The 19,685-nt window shown below is 39.9% G+C and overlaps 1 protein-coding gene across 1 annotated transcript in view; it reads right to left on the bottom strand.

Moving 5' to 3' along the window:
* The window catches only part of LOC129820888 (integrin alpha-4-like), a 33,308-nt gene extending 13,967 nt beyond the window's left edge, over positions 1–19,341 (bottom strand). The window contains exons 1-15 of the mRNA XM_055877964.1: positions 18,919–19,341; positions 18,460–18,575; positions 18,077–18,171; positions 15,165–15,294; positions 14,829–14,896; positions 14,086–14,215; positions 11,476–11,561; positions 10,689–10,751; positions 10,281–10,418; positions 8,999–9,107; positions 7,785–7,879; positions 7,070–7,160; positions 5,971–6,016; positions 5,437–5,591; positions 3,530–3,684 (exon numbers count right to left, since the gene is read on the bottom strand). Coding sequence (XP_055733939.1) covers positions 3,530–3,684; positions 5,437–5,591; positions 5,971–6,016; positions 7,070–7,160; positions 7,785–7,879; positions 8,999–9,107; positions 10,281–10,418; positions 10,689–10,751; positions 11,476–11,561; positions 14,086–14,215; positions 14,829–14,896; positions 15,165–15,294; positions 18,077–18,171; positions 18,460–18,575; positions 18,919–19,100 — 1,659 coding nt within the window. The 5' untranslated portion in view covers positions 19,101–19,341. The remainder of the gene's footprint in view (positions 1–3,529; positions 3,685–5,436; positions 5,592–5,970; positions 6,017–7,069; positions 7,161–7,784; positions 7,880–8,998; positions 9,108–10,280; positions 10,419–10,688; positions 10,752–11,475; positions 11,562–14,085; positions 14,216–14,828; positions 14,897–15,164; positions 15,295–18,076; positions 18,172–18,459; positions 18,576–18,918) is intronic.
* Between the last annotated feature and the right edge of the window lie 344 nt (positions 19,342–19,685).

Here is a 19,685-nt window from a genome sequence, read left to right as displayed (position 1 = left end):
CAAAAGACTAGGCAAAAGCCCTTCAGCCACTATTAGCCCCATGTCACATCAGTCACTCACATTCCCCTACCAGTCCCCTTTACTGCTGTACTGTCACGTCTGTTTATAACATTCATTACTGCCATAACCCATTAATCACATTTAAAAAAAAAAATACATAAAATGTACAAACACACACAGACGCACGCACACGCACCTTCATTGGGATTTCCTCTGACAGATAATGTGTCTGGTTTAAAGTCTCCAATACCTCCATCTTTAACTATTAATAAGAACAGCCTAGTATGGTCTAGCACAAAGAGAGACTAGAGTGTCATCCTTTAATTAGTGCATGGGTTAAAACATGAGCTAGCTTAGATGGCCCTGATTAGAATGAGAGAGAGAGAGAGAGAGAGAGAGAAGAGAGAGAGAGAGAGAGAGAGAGAGAGAGAGAGAGAGAGAGAGAGAGAGAGAGAGAGAGAGAGAGAGAGAGAGAGAGAGAGAGAGAGAGAGAGAGAGTGTGAGAGAGAGAGAGAGTGTGAGAGAGAGAGTGTGAGAGAGAGAGAGAGAGAGAGAGAGAGAGAGAGAGAGAGAGAGAGAGAGAGAGAGAGAGAGAGAGAGAGAGAGAGAGAGAGAGTGACTGAGAGTCCAGAGGGGCTCCACCAGACACTTGAGTATTAACCACTCCTCCCCTCCACTCATTTCCTCCCAGTCCCGCTTTATTATTATCCAGTTCACTATGCTCCTTCCCATGTAACGTGATACATTGTTCTGGACTTCCCAACGTCACCTACTGTCCTTATTAAACCCCTTTCTCAGACATAAACTGAATGAGTCATTGGTTGCTGACGCAGTTGCTACCCAAATGATGGTCCATCCTGATAACTAACTAGCCGATGATTCATCGACTGAAATCAGACAATGCCTGATGTCCCTCTACTCTACTGACTCATAATGCTTTGATCTCTATCAGTAGCATGCTGACCTGACCAGAAGTCCTAGCAAAATGCATAGCACATGCATAGCACAGGTTTTACCAGATATTGTTCATCCTGATCAGACAGGTTTTTTACATGGACGATATATTGGAGATAATATACGACAATTACTTGAAACAATTGAACATTATGAAACATCAAAGATACCAGGCCTGGTCTTCATAGCAGATTTTGAAATGCGTTTGATAAAGTATGACTCAAATTTATATATAAATGCCTGGATTACTTTAATTTTGGTGAATCGCTTATACAATGGGTTAAAGTTATATACAGCAACCCCAGATGGAAAATAGTAAATAATGGTTACTTCTCAGAAAGTATTGAGCTTTTAAGAAGAGTAAAACAAGGCTGTCCGTTATCTCCATATCTTTTTATTATAGCCATTGAAATGTTAGCTATTAAAATTAGATCCAAAAAGATCATCAAGGGGTTAGACATCCAGGGGATAAAACAAAAGTGTCGATGTATGCTGAAGTCCACAATCTGGTCCCTGCACAGTCTCATTGAAGATCTTGATCACTTTTCTAGCCTCTCTGGATTAAAACCTAATTATGACAACTGTACCATATTACGTATTGGATCTTTAAAAAATACAGTGTTTACACTCCCTTGTAGTTTACAAATAAAATGGGCGGATGGTGAAGTAGACATACTTGGTATTCACATCTCAAAAAATATAAATGAACTTACCACAATCAATTTCAATGGACAGTTAGCAAAAATACATAAGATTCTGCAACCATGGAGAGGGAAATACTTGTCTATTTATGGAAAAATCACATTGATTAACTCTTTGGTCCTATCACAGTTTACTTACTTACTAATGGCACTGCCTACTCCAGATTACTCATTTTATAAATCATATGAGCAAAAAAGATTACATTTTACTTGGAATGCTAAGTTAGACAAAATTAAACGTACCTATTTATATAATGAATATGAGTTTGGGCCCAAAAATTATTAAATATTAAATCTCTAAACCTCTCACTAAAAGCTTCACTCATACATAAATTATACTTAAACCAAAAATGGTTCTCCAATAGATTATTAAGAAAGGCTCATTCTTTGTTCAAAAATTGCCTTTTTACCTTTATACAGATTACAATTTCTCATTTCTGACTAATTTAAAATCAAATGTTGTTTAAAGTATCACCCTTTCTTAAGCCATACAAAGCTGGTTACAATTTCAGTTTTATCCTCCAGAAAAGACAGAACAAATATTACAAAAAACGTTATAGTTAAACTGAAATATACTGATAAAAAAATTGAACATTCTTTATGGAAAAAATTGCTAAAAAATGTATTATATTTATTAACGATATTATGAATAGAAACGAAGGAGTTATGTCACATATGCAGCTATCGAAAATATTTGTGAATATCTGCTCAATCCAAATGTAAAACCAACTGATTGCAGCACTACCACAAAAATGGAGGAGGCAAGGGGAAAAGGGAGAAGGTAAGGAACTTGTTTGCCTGCCAATATTAAAGATACAAATTGGCTGAAAGGAACTGGCATAAATAGAAAAATATACCAGTATCATTTGAGGACAAAAATGTTGACAGCTGCGCCATACAGGTTGCAAAATAAATGGGAAGAGATTTTCGATGTACCAATTACATGGCACATGGTTTATGAACTGGTACAAAAAACTACACTTCATTCAACACTTAGAGTTTTCCAATTAAAATTATTATATAAAATTCTTGCCACCAACAGAATGCTATATATATGGGGCATACAACAATCTCAGCTCTGTAGATTTTGCTGCGAAGAGACAGAATCAATAGATAATTTATATATGTATGTATTGCCCCTATGTAGCTTGTTTCTGGTCACAGGTTCAGCAATGGTTAAAAAAATCACAACATGCACTTAAAATTAACCTTACAAATAGCAGTGTTTGGCGATTTGGAAAGCCATAGTCAGTCAATAAATAATTAAGTAATACTCGTAGGAAAGGTTTTCATCTTTAGCTCACAATCTGTGGATAGTATACGATTAGAAAGGTAAAACGTTTATGTAAAACATCACAGCACAATTTAAAAATATATGGCACATGGAAACCAAATGAGGGTGGTCGATGGTGATAGGTGGGTGAGGGTTGGAATTAAAGAGCTTATGTTTAGTAATGTATTATTATTTTATTGTTATTTGACTGCTTTATATAAAAGTATGTAAAATGTGTGTATATGTAGCAGAAAAGCAGTAAAAAAACTAAAATATATTTGTCCTCCAAAGAGGGGTTGGAGGGGTTAATAAAAGTACAAAAAATACGATCCAAAAAAAAAGAAGCATGCTGACCTGCCCTGAAGTCAGTTCTTTGATGCCTGGCAGTAGCATGCTGATATTTTAATAATTGACTCCACAGTCTAAACTGACTTGAGGCCACGCAAAGGGTCTTACAATAACTGACTCTGAGCTAGTGATTATAGTATCTGGGCTGGGGTTCTAAACTGACCTGAAGCCATTGCATACCTGACAACAGTTCTCAGTGGTTACAGCTGCTGACCCTCACATCCCGACCCCTTACCCCTGACCTCTTACTCACCCTCATGAAGGCCTGGTGGGGGACGCAGGTCAGCTGGTCGTGTCTGGTCTTGACCCGCCCTGTTGTAGCGTTGGACGTCCCGTTTCCGTGGAAATGGAAACGTGAGGGGAAGGACTCCTTGTGCTGCGTGTCTGCTGTCAGATTATACTGGAGCACTATGGGTGAGAGTGGGTGAGGGGGGTGGAGAGTGGGAGGGAGAGAAGGTGGAAAGGAAAGTGAGAGAGGGAAGCATTGAGGTAACAATATTTTGTTTCAGAGAGCACCCAGAGTTGACATGAACCAGGGCCCCAGACACACAGACCTAGACCCAGCCTCAACCCACAGACATACAGACCTAGACTCAGCCTCAACCCCAGACATACAGACCTAGACCCAGCATCAACCCCAGACATACAGACCTAGATCCATCCTCAATCCCAGACCCAGCCTCAATCCCAGACAAACAGACCTAGACCCAGGCTCAACCCTAGACCCAGCCTCAACTCCAGACATACAAACCTAGACACAGCCTTAACCCCAGACATACAGACCTAGACCCAGCCTCAACCCCAGACATACATACCTAGACCCAGGCTCAAGCCCAGACATACAGACTTAGACCCAGCCTCAATCCCAGACATACAGACCTAGAACCAGTCTCAACCCTAGACCCAACCTTAACCCCAGACATACAGACTTAGACCCAGCCTCAATCCCAGACATACATACCTAGACCCAGGCTCAACCCCAGACATACAGACCGAGACCCAGCCTCAACCCCAGACCCAGACATACAGACATAGACCAAGCCTCAACCCCAGCCTCAATCCCAGTCCCAGACCAAGACATACAGACCTAGATCCAAGCCTCAACCCAGCCTCAACCCCAGACCCAGACATACAGATCTAGATCCAAGCCTCAACCCCAGATCCATTCACAACCCAAGTCTCAGCCCCAGTCTCAACTCCAGCCTCAATCCCAGGCTCAGCCCCAGCCCCAACCTCAACCGCAGACCCAGCCACAACCCCAGGCTCAGCCACAGCGTCAATCCCAGCCCAGGCTCCCAGCCCCAACCCCAGCCTGCAACCCAGCCTTACTACCAGCCCAAGGCCTAGCCCCAGACCCAGCCTCTTTCTCAGCCCCATCCACAACCCCAGACCCAGCCCTAATCATAAATGTACTATAGATGGAGAAAACATATTTTGAATGAGGATAACATTGACTTGTGTTTTATTTCGCAAGACACTTCAAATTAGTCATTTTCGTTTACTATCAAAGGACTGATGTTTCACAGCGATACAAGATAACTTTGAATAACTTAAATAATTTCTGTAATTCACCATTTAAAATTTCACCAAAAACATAATATTGAGGAACATAGGCGGTTAAAAACATGGTACCCTAGATGGACAACATCATTCTATCTATCAGGACAGGGCTGTGCCAGAGCCTTACAGGCTCTAACAGACACTTTCACCACAGGAATGCTCTGCAGAGATAACCCTTGTTAAGGCAGGGTTAACAAACTAACCAACTGCCCAGTGCCTCAGGGACTAGTGATAAGATGGAAGGACTGACAGTGATAAGAAAACAGAAAAAGTCTGTCTCCGACACAACAGTGTTTTCTGTCAACTAGTCCAGGTCAGGGCTTTTATAACTATTTCCTACACTAGACTTTGTGCATTGTACAATTTTCCACATACAAACTAGTAGTATAGTAATGCTCACATTACTATAGCATGTTTGAAAAATGTGTTTTATGTCACTATTAAGTACACACAGTAGAATCAAAACTGGCTTTTGTTTGTAAGTGCCCCTGCACACATAACCTTCACTAATGTAATGATTAACACAATGCAAACAGACAGGTTGTTTTCACAGTGCAGGGCTATGAGGGAGCCAGGGGCACGGGTAGAGGGTCTGCTCACCTATTGAAGAGGTGACGTGTCGAGCATGGACCCTGAAGCAGACTGTAGCATTGATGCAGACAGCAGGGAGACCGTTGTCAGAACACAGCGCTACATAGCGGTTTACACTGACAGGCAGGGGCATGAAGGCTTCTACCACTATCACTGGACGAGTCCTGGCACAGGGAGACGACAACATGTCAACAACATGAAAACAACACATCGACACTCTGTGTCAAAACAAATTCAATTGTACATTTGCATTAGAATATGGGAGCTACAGTATATGGGCCAGAAGACAAACAAATCTACAAACCAAAAGGTATTACAAAAGGTAAAAATGGCCAGGGCACTATACAGGTCAAATACATGGGCCAGGCCACTTTCACTGAGGTCATATTTAGAAAGTAAAATAATGAAATGTAAGATAAAATGTTGACCAATGTTCATTGAAAGCTTAACCTCTACCCGACATCTCTGACATGAATGCAGTAATTCTAGTTTCAGAGACTAGTTATCTAGTGGAAGTAATGTGATATGTAACACAGTTCTTACCTCAGAACCACAGCTGAGTCTGAGAGGAAGGCCCCTACTGCTACATCTGTAATTTAGAGAGATGCAGATAGATAGCTGTCATTTTCTTGAACATGCAATTTCCTGCTATAGGCCTATCTGGCTGCAAGGCTCTCTAGACTTGTTAAAGCTCTAAACCAGTTTGTTACTCAGTTTAGAACAACTCATAAGACATCAGTGGAATGTTTTTAATTCATTCATTTGTTCATTCATTCATTTGTTCATTCAGTCAGTCATTTGGTCATTCGTTTGTTCATTCAATCCACATCAGCCTGCAGACAAAATGTATTCACACAGTTTACTGCACTGTAACAAAAACTCCTATAAACTTTACAGCAATGTACTGTTAAACCAATGTTTCTTTGGAAGTTATTGTAACATACTGTACTTTTTTTCCTACAGTAACTTACAGGTAACTGTCTGCCAGTAAATTACCATAAAAACAACAGGATATATTTTACAGTGTGGTAATAAACTGATGCGTTTTGTTTTTAGATAAGTATTTAACACTTGCATTACAAATCAATCTATAAAACAACAATTAAAACAAATAACACATGAAAAAAATGAATGAAATGTTTTATTGACACAATACTTTATTGACACAATAATTTAGTACACAATACTTTACAATGTACCAGTTCTAAGATATGACTAACTGTCTACATCTCTCTCTCTGTCAGTCTACCGTATATCCTGTTAAGTTCACAGTGTATCACTAGTGGAAGATGCGAAGATGAGAAGCAGAGAGTAAGCAGACAACCATCAGCAGTGACCCTAATTTAAACCTCAGGATATTCCCACTGCCCAATTAGGTTTTCCCTGGGTAGCAGCCAACACACACACACACACACTCACCCACGTGCACACATATTTTCCCGTCCCCTGTCCTCAGTTCTGTTCCCACCACTGCCATGTTTTGATGACCTTACTAATTTAAGGCACAGCATGTGTGACATAATAACAGGACATTACAGTGTGTTCTGTTCTAGTCAGCAGTAGAGAAACCGAGACAGACTCAAACATTGTACTGGAGGGAAGCACTGTACACAACGTTGACAGTCAAGAAAGGGATCATTACCTTGGTAACCGTTTTCATCAACATCGATGCCTCCTGACACAGACTGGCCGAACATCTTTAACTCATTACCCAGAACAGAGCCAGTGATCCTCTGATGATGGAACAAGAACAGCTTGATTATTCTTACGGCTAACCCTCTGTACTTTACACACTTCATACACTTCATTTTGTTTCCCAAACCAAGAGAGCTGACTATGACTACCAGATGTAAGCTGTACAGTACACATTTCAGATTTTTTCTAGTACGGAGCTTTGAGATTCAAGTAAGGTAATTTATCTGTATTTGGATATACAGTGACTATATTTTCTCCAAGAGGTTGTATTCTACATTGAGATACATTTATTTACATATACATTGATTTATCTTCATGGTATTCCATAACTAAAAGCTAATTTAAATGTAACTGCTTCATGTAAACTGTCTCACATGCTCAGACAGAGAAAAGCAGGAGACCAAACAGTTTAAGGAAATCGTAGCAATTCAGAGTCATGAACTCTCTTCCAACTGTATGAGAGAAAAGAGAGAAATAAAGGCACATTTGATCCTCACGTCCTATCTCCCTCCCTTCAATCTATTGTCCCTGATCGTTGGTCAGAGGAGGGACACCCTGACCCCTCTTCCCTTCACTCCTCCCTTCCTTCCAGTAATCTCCTGTCCCTGAAGTCTGCGGACAAACAGCAGCTGGAAGGGACATAGCCATTGCTGAGTACATACTTGAGAGAAGGTCTGAGAGATCCCTGTTTTCCTCCCATTGTAGATATATATAGCCCCACGCAGCTCTTCTTCCTGCGGAGCCCCCACTGCCACATCTGGAACACATTTACAGTCAGTCAGGGGTTAACTTAGGATACGCCCCAAATGGCACCATATTCCCTATATAGTGCACTACTTTTGATCAGGGCCCGTAGAGTAATGTAGTTAATTAGTGCACTATATAGGAATTAGGGTGCTCTTTTTTTCCTAACCTTTATTTAACTAGGCAAGTCAGTTAAGAACCAATTCTTATTTTCAATGACGGCCTAGGAACAGTGGGTTAACTGCCTTGTTCAGGGGCAGAATGACAGATTTTTACCTTGTCAGCTCGGGGATTTGATCTTGCAACCTTTCGGTTACTAGTCTAACGCTCTAACCACTAAGCTACCTGCTGCCCCAATTCAGAAAGTAAACCAAATTCCAATTCCAGATTTTCCTAATTGAAAAGCATTGAAGAGCATTGGAATTCTAGAGTTCTGAATTCTAGAGTTCTGAATTGACAAGAATTTAAATAGAATTTACCCCAACCCTGGTGTGTGTGTGTGTGTGTGTGTGTGTGTGTGTGTGTGTGTGTGTGTGTGGGTGTGTGTGCTGGTGTTGAGGAACTGGCAGTTAGGCTGGTGTAAGTGGCAGTTAGAAGTGTGCTGGGGTCCTGTGATCAGCTGTAGGGGATGTGGTTGGTTGGTTGGTTGGTGGTATTGCCTCTGTGTTGAGTGGGGCTGGTTTATGGTGTGTATCTTCGTACCCAGTTACCCAATATTACCACAGACTTTAGTGTAGTTCCTTCTGACTGGCATAGCTCGCTTTCTGTTAGTTTTAAAGCTGCCAATTGCTCATAGCCTTGATCAACCATCCTGATCTTGCGAGCTTACAATGAAACTAAATGAGAGCGCAGTGGTCCGGATGGTGGATCAGGCTACATTTCATTCAACTGAAATATACAGAGATTTTATTGTGCAACAAATGGGACAGTACCTACTTGGAATACCACCAAGTTCAATTTCACTTTATTTGTATTTATTTTTTACCAAAAACTATGCAGAACATTGGCACATTAGCTAGGGTAGCTGATTTTGTCAACCTAAGTTTTGCTGTACTGTGACAAATCCTTATAACTTTAAAGATAAAGTAAGAATTGCTTTATATCTTTGCAAAAAAATACGCGTAACACTCACCAGCAAAGCCATCATCATCAATATCTCCCAGATCAGTTATGGTCTCCCCAAATCTGGCAGCATAGGAGTTGCTTCCCACCAACTGAAACTCTGCTTCCTTCATATTAGCCTTAAAACACATCAATTTACAGTCTTAATAATCCTTCTCTCGCCCAGGGTAATGGCTTGTAAAGTTGATCCGGGAAGAAAGAAACAGTCATTTGCTGATGGAGATATGTGGGGGAAGTAGCTAGCTAAGCTCCATGTAATTGCAGTCATTAGGTTGGTAATTACGTCAAGTTACTCATGTCATGCAGAGTTGCCTGGTCCTTAGTAGTACACTATAAATGTAGCAGATATCTGCTGGTTTAGCGTTCCGTAATACAAACTCATCAGTCATAGAAACAGTCCTCAGGTCCTGCTATCAACATGCTGTGTTGCTTTATATCATCTGCCAGTGTATAAGACAGTACAGTAATATAGTAACTCCAGCCTCTTCTTTTTATAGGAAATTACAATAAAAGAAAAATCTCTTTACTTGAGCATATTAATTTCTATAAAGTTATCTCATTGTTCTGAAAGCTGAATAGTTAGTCTAGATGTTACTACATAGGTATAAGAGCAACTTAATGTTAAGTGATACCATCATTGGTTTTGAACGGTTTTTGTTATAACAGTGCACAACACCAGTATTGTATGAGATGCTTAACTACTATCATATTTAAGAACTACAGAGTTAAGTTGTGAAGATAACAGTATGTGTGTGAGATGTGATGTGAGGTAGGAAGTCTCTATTGATGTTGTTCTGTTTTAACAAATACTGTGTCTTCAGGGACAGTGTACCATATACCAGCCTCACAAAGTTTAGAGTAAAAATTTCAATAGGTAATGGACCATCAAATTACATTAGATCCAAGGCTATTTGCAAAACTCACACAAATAGACACACAATAACTGCACAACAACTTTTTTTTATGATAGGGGTGAAAGAAAGGTTGTATCTCACTCAATTCGTTTTTCCTCGAATCCTCGCATCCTCACTCCTCACCTCCTTCTCAAGCCACATTGGAAGAGAAGATCCAATGTCCCTCCCCCCTGACCTTCTCCTCCAATGAGTTTTGAGAAGGCAAGAAAAGGAATCAGGGAAATCAAGGTTGTCTGTCGTATACTGTATTATTTATGTGGAGGGTGTTGATTATGATACTTGTAAGTGACAAGCCTATCTTAATTGCCCCTGAGGGGACAAATATAAAGTTGTATTGAATTGAAGGAAAAACGGATTGGGAAAGATCCCAGTACTTACGGCTCCTTGGTTTATGTAGACATGGACTTGTCCTTCCTCTCTCACGGTGCTGTACATGGGAGATCCTACCAGTAGATCAGACAGGCCATCTCCATTCAGGTCCACGGCACACACACTGGCACCAAAATACGAGCCGAGCTACAGTATAGGAAAACAAGTTTCAAATCAATACAGTCGATCAAATCAATCAAATTTATTTATGAAGCCAGCAGTTGTCACCAATTGATTTTGCAGTGAGGAGGTATGATCGAGTTCTGCCTCAAAATCAAGACATTAATTTCCAGTTTCCCAGACAAAGCTTATACCCAGTTCTAGACTAAAATGTTCAATGGAGATTTTTAGTACAAGACTAGGCTTAATCTGTGTCAGGGAACCTGGCCGTAAAGATATCTGGCTACTAATTCCCACCTTGCTGCCCTTGACTTCACTGATTATCTTCAGCATGTTTTCTTCAGCTCTGAATAGGTAGGCCTGGAGAAGAGGACAGAAACGACCTGGTCACATCAAAACTTAAAGCCAACTAAGGATGAATGGTAAAATTCATAAACTACTTAGATTATATCACAATACCCATACAGACATGATCTCAAATCAAATCACATTTTATTTGTCACATGCGCCAAATACAACAGGTGAATACCTTACAGTGAAATGCTTACTTACAAGCCCTTAACCAACAATGCTTTAATCTGATTGCTTTGTACTGATAAAATATCTCCCATCTGTCATCTTAACATTCCTGTGGAACATGTATTTTACAGTCTTAAAAATAAAATAAAATATTCCTCCATAAAATGTGCACAGAATTGCCACAAGACAAAATTATTCCCCACTTTCTGCAGAGAGATTCACTTACATTACCTTATGGGCCATTGTCAAAAGTAGTGCACTTAATAGGGAAAAGAGTGCCCTTTGGGACATAGTCTGTGTCTGCTAAATTACTTAAATGTAAATCGAATGTATTGACGACAAGATCCTTAAAGCATCTCTAAATAAAAGCCTTCCGACAAGTTTAAAATGGCCTGCATTGCAGGAAAGTTCTCCTGCAACAGGGCAACCAGAGCAAAACCCACATGTATTTTTCAATAGCACATATTTCATACATTTCCCCAGTAACATGAGGAATGCCCAAATGCATCATATATTTGCATTTGATGGGGGTGAAAGAAAAAACAGGAATGAAATTAACTCTTACCTTACCAGTCTGCCCGTGCTGAGGTGCACCGCCAACAATCTCTGTGGAGTCAGGGTGGAGGAAGTGGCCAGCCCCAACCGAGTAGCCTGGTGAGGAAAAGAAGGATCACAATGTAGGTACAACGCCAGTACAGCATTAGTACAACTTTAATATAACCAAAGAATCAGACTACCAGAGTAGCCCGGCAATGGAAACGTATCACAACGTTAATACAATGTCAGTGCAACATTAGTATAACCTTAATAAAACATTTGTAAACCTTAGTACAACTTTAGTATACCCAACTGAACAGGTAGTGTAGAACCAGATGGCACTGGTTGATATAAGAGATTAGAGGTCGACCGGTTATGATTTTTCAACGCCGATACCGATACCGATTATTGGAGGAACAAAAAAGCCGATACCGATTAATCGGGCGATTTTTTTTTTTTTTTTTTGTAATAATGACAATTACAACAATACTGAATGAACAATTATTTTAACTTAATATAATACATCAATAAAATCTATTTAGCCTCAAATAAATAATGAAACATGTTCAATTTGGTTTAAATAATGCAAAAACAAAGTGTTGGAGAAGAAAGTAAAAGTGCAATATGTGCCATGTAAGAAAGCTAACGTTTAAGTTCCTTGCTCAGAACATGAGAACATATGAAAGCTGGTGGTTCCTTTTAACATGAGTCTTCAATATTCCCAGGTAAGAAGTTTTAGGTTGTAGTTATTATAGGAATTATAGAACTATTTCTCTCTATATGATTTGTATTTCATATACCTTATGACTATTGGATGTTCTTATAGGCACTTTAGTATTGCCAGTGTAATAGTATAGCTTCCGTCCCTCTCCTCGCCCCTACCTGGGCTCGAACCAGGAACACATCGACAACAGCCACCCTCGAAGCAGCGTTACCCATGCAGAGCAAGGGGATCAACTACTCTAAGTCGCAGAGCGAGTGACGTTTGAAACCCTATTAGCGCGCACCCCGCTAACTAGCTAACCCTTTCACATCGGTTACACCAGCCTAATCTCGGGCGTTGATAGGCTTGAAGTCATAAACAGCTCAATGCTTAAAGCATTGCGAAGAGCTGCTGGCAAAACGCACGAAAGTGCTGTTTGAATGAATGCTTACGAGCCTGCTGGTGCCTACGATTGCTCAGTCAGACTGCTCTATCAAATCATAGACTTAATCATAACATAATAACACACAAAAATACGAGCCTTAGGTCATTAATATGGTCGAATCCGGAAACTATCATCTCGAAAACAAAACGTTTATTCTTTCAGTGAAATACGGAACGGTTCTGTATTTTATCTAACGGGTGGCATCCATAAGTCTAAATATTCCTGTTACATTGCACAACCTTCAATGTTATGTCATAATTACGTAAAATTCTGGCAAATTAGTTCGCAACGAGCCAGGCGGCCCAAACTGTTGCATATACCCTGACTCTGCGTGCAATGAACGCAAGAGAAGTGACACAATTTCACCTGGTTAATATTGCCTGCTAACCTGGATTTCTTTTAGCAAAATATGCAGCTTTAAAAATATATACTTCTGTGTATTGATTTTAAGAAAGGCATGGATGTTTATGGTTAGGTACAGTTGTGCAACGATTGTGCTTTTTTCGCAAATGCGCTTTTGTTAAATCATCCCCCGTTCGGCGAAGTTGGCTGTCTTTGTTAGGAAGAAATAGTTTTCACACAGTTCGCAACGAGCCAGGCGGCCCAAACTGCTGCATATACCCTGACTCTGTTGCAAGAGAAGTGACACCATTTCCCTAGTTAAAAGAAATGCATGTTAGCAGGCAATATTAACTAAATATGCAGGTTTGAAAATATATACTTTTGTATTGATTTTAAGAAAGGCATTGATGTTTATGGTTAGGTACACGTTGGAGCAACAACAGTCCATTTTTGGCGAATGCGCCCAGCATCGATTATATGCAACGCAGGACACGCTAGATAAACTAGTAATATCATCAACCATGTGTAGTTAACTAGTGATTATGATTTATTGATTGATTGTTTTTTATAAGATAAGTTTAATGCTAGCTAGCAACTTACCTTGGCTTCTTACTGCATTCGCGTAACAGGCAGGCTCCTCGTGGAGTGCAATGTAAAGCAGGTGGTTAGAGCGTTGGACTAGTTAACTGTAAGGTTGCAAGATTGAATCCCCGAGCTGACAAGGTAAAAATCTGTCGTTCTGCCCCTGAACAAGGTAGTTAACCCACCGTTCCTAGGCCGTCATTGAAAATAAGAATGTGTTCTTAACTGACTTGCCTAGTTAAATAAAGGTGTAAAAAATAAAATAAAATCGGTGTCCAAACTTGAAATCGGCCCTAATTAATCGGCCATTCCGATTAATCGGCCGACCTCTATAAGAGATAAGAGAAACAAGCCAGACGTAACTGGCATGATGATTTGCAGTAACTACAATTGAGCAAATATTGAGCAACCCCCCCCCCTCACACACACACACAAAAGCATGCTTCCTCTCTGTATTCCCTTACATTACACTTCACGAACTCAAAAACAACTGAGTGTCTTTATGAGACGTGTGACAACCAGACAAGTCTTTCTGATCGTCTCCAACCATATTATAATGAACATACCCAGGTAACTGCCATAGAGGACAGTGCTGCTGTCATCCACATAGGCAGACAGGACCCTGCTGGAGGTGTTGTAGACCAGAACAGACCCAGTCCAGTACGATGTCCCTGGGGCTCCCATTATTATCAAGTCCTGAAGAAAAATAACACAACACATACATCAGAGTATTGGTCAGTTGTTTTTTATGTTTGTGATTTCCCAGTGTGAAAGTTCGCAGAACCTTCTTTACGTTGTGGCAAATGTTTGTTCTCATAACATTAAAATGATCCAGTAGTGCTGATCATTATACAATGTTTGTATAAAACATTCACCTGATGTTAAAAGAATGTTCCCAGAACGCTGCTCTCATATTTTGTTGCAGCAGTATGTTCTTAAAACTTTACTGGTACATTGTGTTATTACATTAACTGGAAACCTAATGAGAACATTTGGGGAATGTCCTGTGGTGGTTGTTTCAGATGTTGTGCACAACATATTAGTGAATGTTAGAAAAACATCCCAAGGATATTTAATTTAAAACGTTTTCCGAAGAATGTTTGAATGTTTTTGGGATGTTATCATCCTAATCTTAGAGAAAAAAAACTAACTAGAACTTAAAGGGAATCTTAACTAATGTTCTGGGAATGTTCCCAGTTTGATGGGTTGTGTATGTGTACATGTACCTGTGTATGTGTATGTGCACACGTGCATTAATAGCATATACATAAACTTTAGGTTAAAACAGAATATGTAGAGGAACTGATACCTCAGTCAGAAAGTTGGATATCCCTGCTTGGCATGATCCATAGTCCTCACCAAACTTCCGTTGGTGATCTGGAGAAAGAGTGGCAGATGCATTTTCATTTTGGCCAATAAAGCAAGCTTACTGTCAACAAGCTCTCAGACTCAGTGCAGGTTGCTTACAGGTGTGGCCTTGGGAGTTAGACATGGCGAGAACAAGAACATATGGATACTCGGCCTCGGTTATTGACTGATTTATGTGATTTATAACCCACATTTTCATTTTTCTGTTGCAAAACTTTTGCTACGGTATGCATTAATGAATAAGAATCAGATATCCTGTAAATGCATAACAATGTACCTTTGTAGCATGGGATGAGTGGTTGAGACTGTTTGAGGTCAGCCTCGTATCTGTAACAGACACCATGAGGCAGCTTGTTCTGGTTTTCTTTCCTGGAATAGAACACGTTCTTCCAACGATGCCCACATGCCTGTGGAAGGAGAAGCAACACAGATGTTGTTGAAGGAAATGCAACTATTTGATAGGAGGAATGTAACAACAATGGAATAGTCTACACTCAACATATGTACGTTTGTGTTTATTCTAACAAGTGACATAATCCGAGCACTGCGCAGCAGCTAGTTTCCGAAATAACATTAAATGACAACAGACTATAGGCTAAACACAAAACGTGTAAATGATGTGGGTCTTCAAAATAGGAACATCAGTGTAATATGGGATCATTTGATATGTCTGGTAGGGTTGCAAAGGATGCAAGTCTTGTTTCTTGTTTAAGACCAGGCACTACAGGCTGAAATAAAAATGTTGCATCTACCTATCAATTCTCAGATTTGTTGGTACTTTGGTCCATTAATGAGTATTTAAAAAAAATAAACATCAAACAATTAAAAACATCAGGAAAAAATACAGTACCAGTCAAAAGTTTGGACGCACCTACTCATTCAAGGATTTTTCACAATGTTTTACTATTTTCTACATTGTAGAATAATAGTAAACACATCAACACCATGAAATAACACATTTGGAATCATGTAGCAACCAAAAAAGTGTTAAACAAATCAAAATAGATTTAGATTCTTCAAAGTAGTCACCCTTTGCCTTGATGACATCTTTGCACACCCTTGGCATTCTCTCAACCAGCTTCACCTGGAATGCTTTTCCAACAGTCTTGAAGGAGTTCCCACATATGTTCAGCACTTGTTGGCTGCTTTTGCTTCACTCTGCGGTCCAACTCATCCCAAACCATCTCAATTGGGTTGAGATCGGCTGATTGTGGAGGCCAGGTCACCTCATGCAGCACTACATCACTCTCCTTCTTGGTCAAATAGCCCTTACACAGCCTGGAGGTGTGTTGGGTCATTGTCCTGTTGAAAAACAAATGATAGTCCCACTAAGCACAAATCAGATGGAACGGCGTATCGCTGCAGAATGCTGTGGTAGGCATGCTGGATAAGTGTGCCTTGAATTCTAAATAAATCACTGACAGTGTCACCAGCAAAGCACCCCCACACCATCTCACTTCCTCCCCCATGCTTCATGGTGGGAACCACATATGCAGAGATCATCCGTTCACTAACTATGCGTCTCAGAAAGACACAGCGGTTGGAACCAAAAATCTCAAATTTGGACTCATCAGACCAAAGGACAGATTTCCACCCGGTCTCATGTCCATTGCTCGTGTTTCTTGGTCCAAGCAAGTCTCTTCTTATTATTGGTGTCCTTTAGTAGTGCTTTCTTTGCAGCAATCGACCATGCACGCAGTCTCCTACGAACAGTTGATGTTGAGATGTGTCTGTTACTTGAACTCTGTGAAGCATTTATTCGTGCTGCAATTTCTGAGGCTGACAACTCTAATGAACCCTAGCAGAGGGTCTTCCTTTCCTGTAGCGGCCCTCATGAGAGCCAGTTTCATCATAGCGCTTGATGTTTTTTGTGACTGCACTTGAAGAAAATGTCAAATTAATAACGAACTATCTATTCTCATACTTTTTTTGAGCTGTTCTTGCCATAATATGGACTTGTTTTTTTACCAAATAGGGCTGTCTTCTGTATACCACCCCTACCTTGTCACAACACAACTAATTGGCTCAAACGTATTAAGAAGGAAAGAAATTCCACAAATTAACTTTCAATAATGCACATCTGTTAATTGAAATGCATTCCAGGTGACTACCTCATGAAGCTGGCTGAGAGAATGCCAAGAGCGTGCAAAGCTGTCCTCAAGGCAAAGGGTAGCAACTTTGAATCTCAAATATAAAATATATGTTGATTTGTTTGACACTTTTTTGGTGTTAAATGTGTTGTTTCATAGTTTTGATGTCTTCACTATTATTCAATGTAGAAAATAGAAAACTTAAGAAAAACCCTGGAATGAGTAGGTATGTCCAAACTTTTGACTGGTACTGTATATTTTCTTTAGTTTATCATAATGTTGTCATCAACATTTTAATGAATTTGAACCACTTTAAAATGGACATGCATCAATCATTTCAAAGCTGACTACATTGAATTGCACTAAAAGCCCATTTCATAGAGATTGTTACAAACTGGCCTATATTTAGTCATTTACTTTGAAGAGATGGTGATTGAGTTTAAATAGGCGTTAGTCTAAATTCAGTGTACTTGTCTTCAACTGCCATTTCCCGAAAGTCAGATTCGTCTTACAAGCCAACAAAAAAAATTCTGCTTCAGAAGCATCTGCATTCACCAAATTGTTTTTTGGTTATCCTTAGACATATTCTCCAGACTTGCTCAGAGGGAATTGTTGATATGTTGTACATTTTTGTATCCTAGATACATGTTGTTGTTTTTTGCCGCAATATGCAAATATGTGCATATTTAGATGTTGCCTCGATTGCATATTTCAATAAAATATTTCATCAGTGTTTTTACAAAAAAAGTATTATATTTGTGCCTACATTCAACTGGCAAAAGTTGATTGTGATATGATTAAGGGAAATAAAATACCCTATGAGGGTGTGGTGCCTGGCCTTAAACAAAGTTCACCAATACAAGATGTACCCATCTCATTATTTGATTTCGGTCTCGGAATGGGCACAAAGACTGTGTATCACTGGAATTTACACCAATACTGACCATCTGAGAAGGGATTGTATAATTTGTTTACCCCTACTGGGACTAATCTACATAGCCAGTACATGACCATCACTGCAAATAACTTTATGACACCTGCTGATATAAAAAGGGCTTTATAAATACATTTGTTTGATTTATTGATTGACTTAACATACCAATACATGGCCATCACGAGGCTGTCTGGACAGGCTGACTCCGAGCCACTGGTTGTCACTCTCAGAGAAGCATGTCTTCCCACAACTGTCCACACCTGTAGTACAGACACACACACACATGCAAGCACACACACCAACGAGTGAGAGAGAGAGAACGTGAATTGAGAGGTGGCAATGACCTTTAAAAATGCCTTATAAACTCTTCGAAAACAATCTGTGGGGCATCCATGTTAAACATCAAGTGCTTCTGGTTATTTGACCGCGGGCTTTCTTATCATCCACTGGAAATGGATCAATGTCAGTGCACAAATCCCCAAAACAACGTTGGTCAAATAACTTGGAAGCAACACAGATTTTTTCTTTGTAAAGTCGATATTACAAACCTGTTGATATTTGCTGACATTCTCTCTTGTTCGAGATGCTGCACTTATAAATTGCTCCTGGATCTTTTACGGCTGGGTAGGAAGATGAATTCGCAACTGGAGCTCCGACTAATAACCTATAACAGGCAATATGGAAATGAATATCCCTAACGTTACAGTTTTATACACATCAATACCCCAGCTGTGGGATATCGAACAAAAACAATCCTTCACACTGAAAAACTCAAAAGGCAACATGGATACTCGTAATGTGCAGTTTCTGGTGGTTTGTTGTGTCAAAAGGTACTTGTGTTTATAGAATCCCTAATTAACAGTTTTCACACATTTTGGGGCTGAATACCCATTTTGTTAATTCTTCAACAACTAATAGCCTAAATGTGTGTAGCCTATTCAGTTGTGGTGTTCTAAAGTATGAATAGAGATTTTTAAAAAGCCCACAACAATGTTTGATTCACTTACCATGTGTTTTTCTGGTACTTGTGTAACAATACAGAATATCCAAATAAAGATCCATTTGGTCCACTGAAACTAATGGGGTGGTCTACATCCAAATTGTAACACTCAGTGAGATTACAGCACCAGAAGTACGCGAGAAGAAAGCTCCAACAGCAAGAAAGATTCCCCGGCGTTTTTCGCTCCATTTTTGTAAAACAAATACCAACTTTTCCAACACGAAGAGATTACAAATGAAGGCAGATTAAAACAAAAGAAAAGAAAACCGTAGTTTATTCAAATCCACGGAAACAGAGAAAAGTCGTACATCCCAATACCAACTTTAGAATGGCATTTGGATAAAGTTGAATAGAGACTGGGCGCGCTCAACTCCTGTTGCGCTTCTTCATGCGTCGGTCGTTCTGCCTGTGCGCAACCTCACATCGTCAGGCTCATGATTAAATTCCGTCACGTGAAACTTCACAAAGTGAGTTAAACCTCTGGCGGACGACTTGCATGCTGCTCCCCAAATGAATCAAACGTAGAGCCCAACCCTCCAACCCACCCTGAAACCTTCTATCCACACCATTAAAACTGAGAGAGATATGTATCCCCTGGATTTAACAGTATCCTGTGCACGTGACGAATACATTTTAATTTGAATCAAAGCCACACACATACAGTTCCTTCAGAAAGTACTGTATTCATCCACACCTTGACTTATTCCACACTTTGCTGTGTTACAGCTTGAACCAGGTTTGCCTCTAGGATTTTGCCTGTGCTCAGCTCCAGTC

Source organism: Salvelinus fontinalis, chromosome 23, assembly GCF_029448725.1.
Source record: "Salvelinus fontinalis isolate EN_2023a chromosome 23, ASM2944872v1, whole genome shotgun sequence".
NCBI classification, from domain to species: domain Eukaryota; kingdom Metazoa; phylum Chordata; class Actinopteri; order Salmoniformes; family Salmonidae; genus Salvelinus; species Salvelinus fontinalis.
The sequence above is the reverse complement of the archived record's forward strand: the minus strand, read 5'-3'. Positions and strand labels throughout refer to the sequence as shown.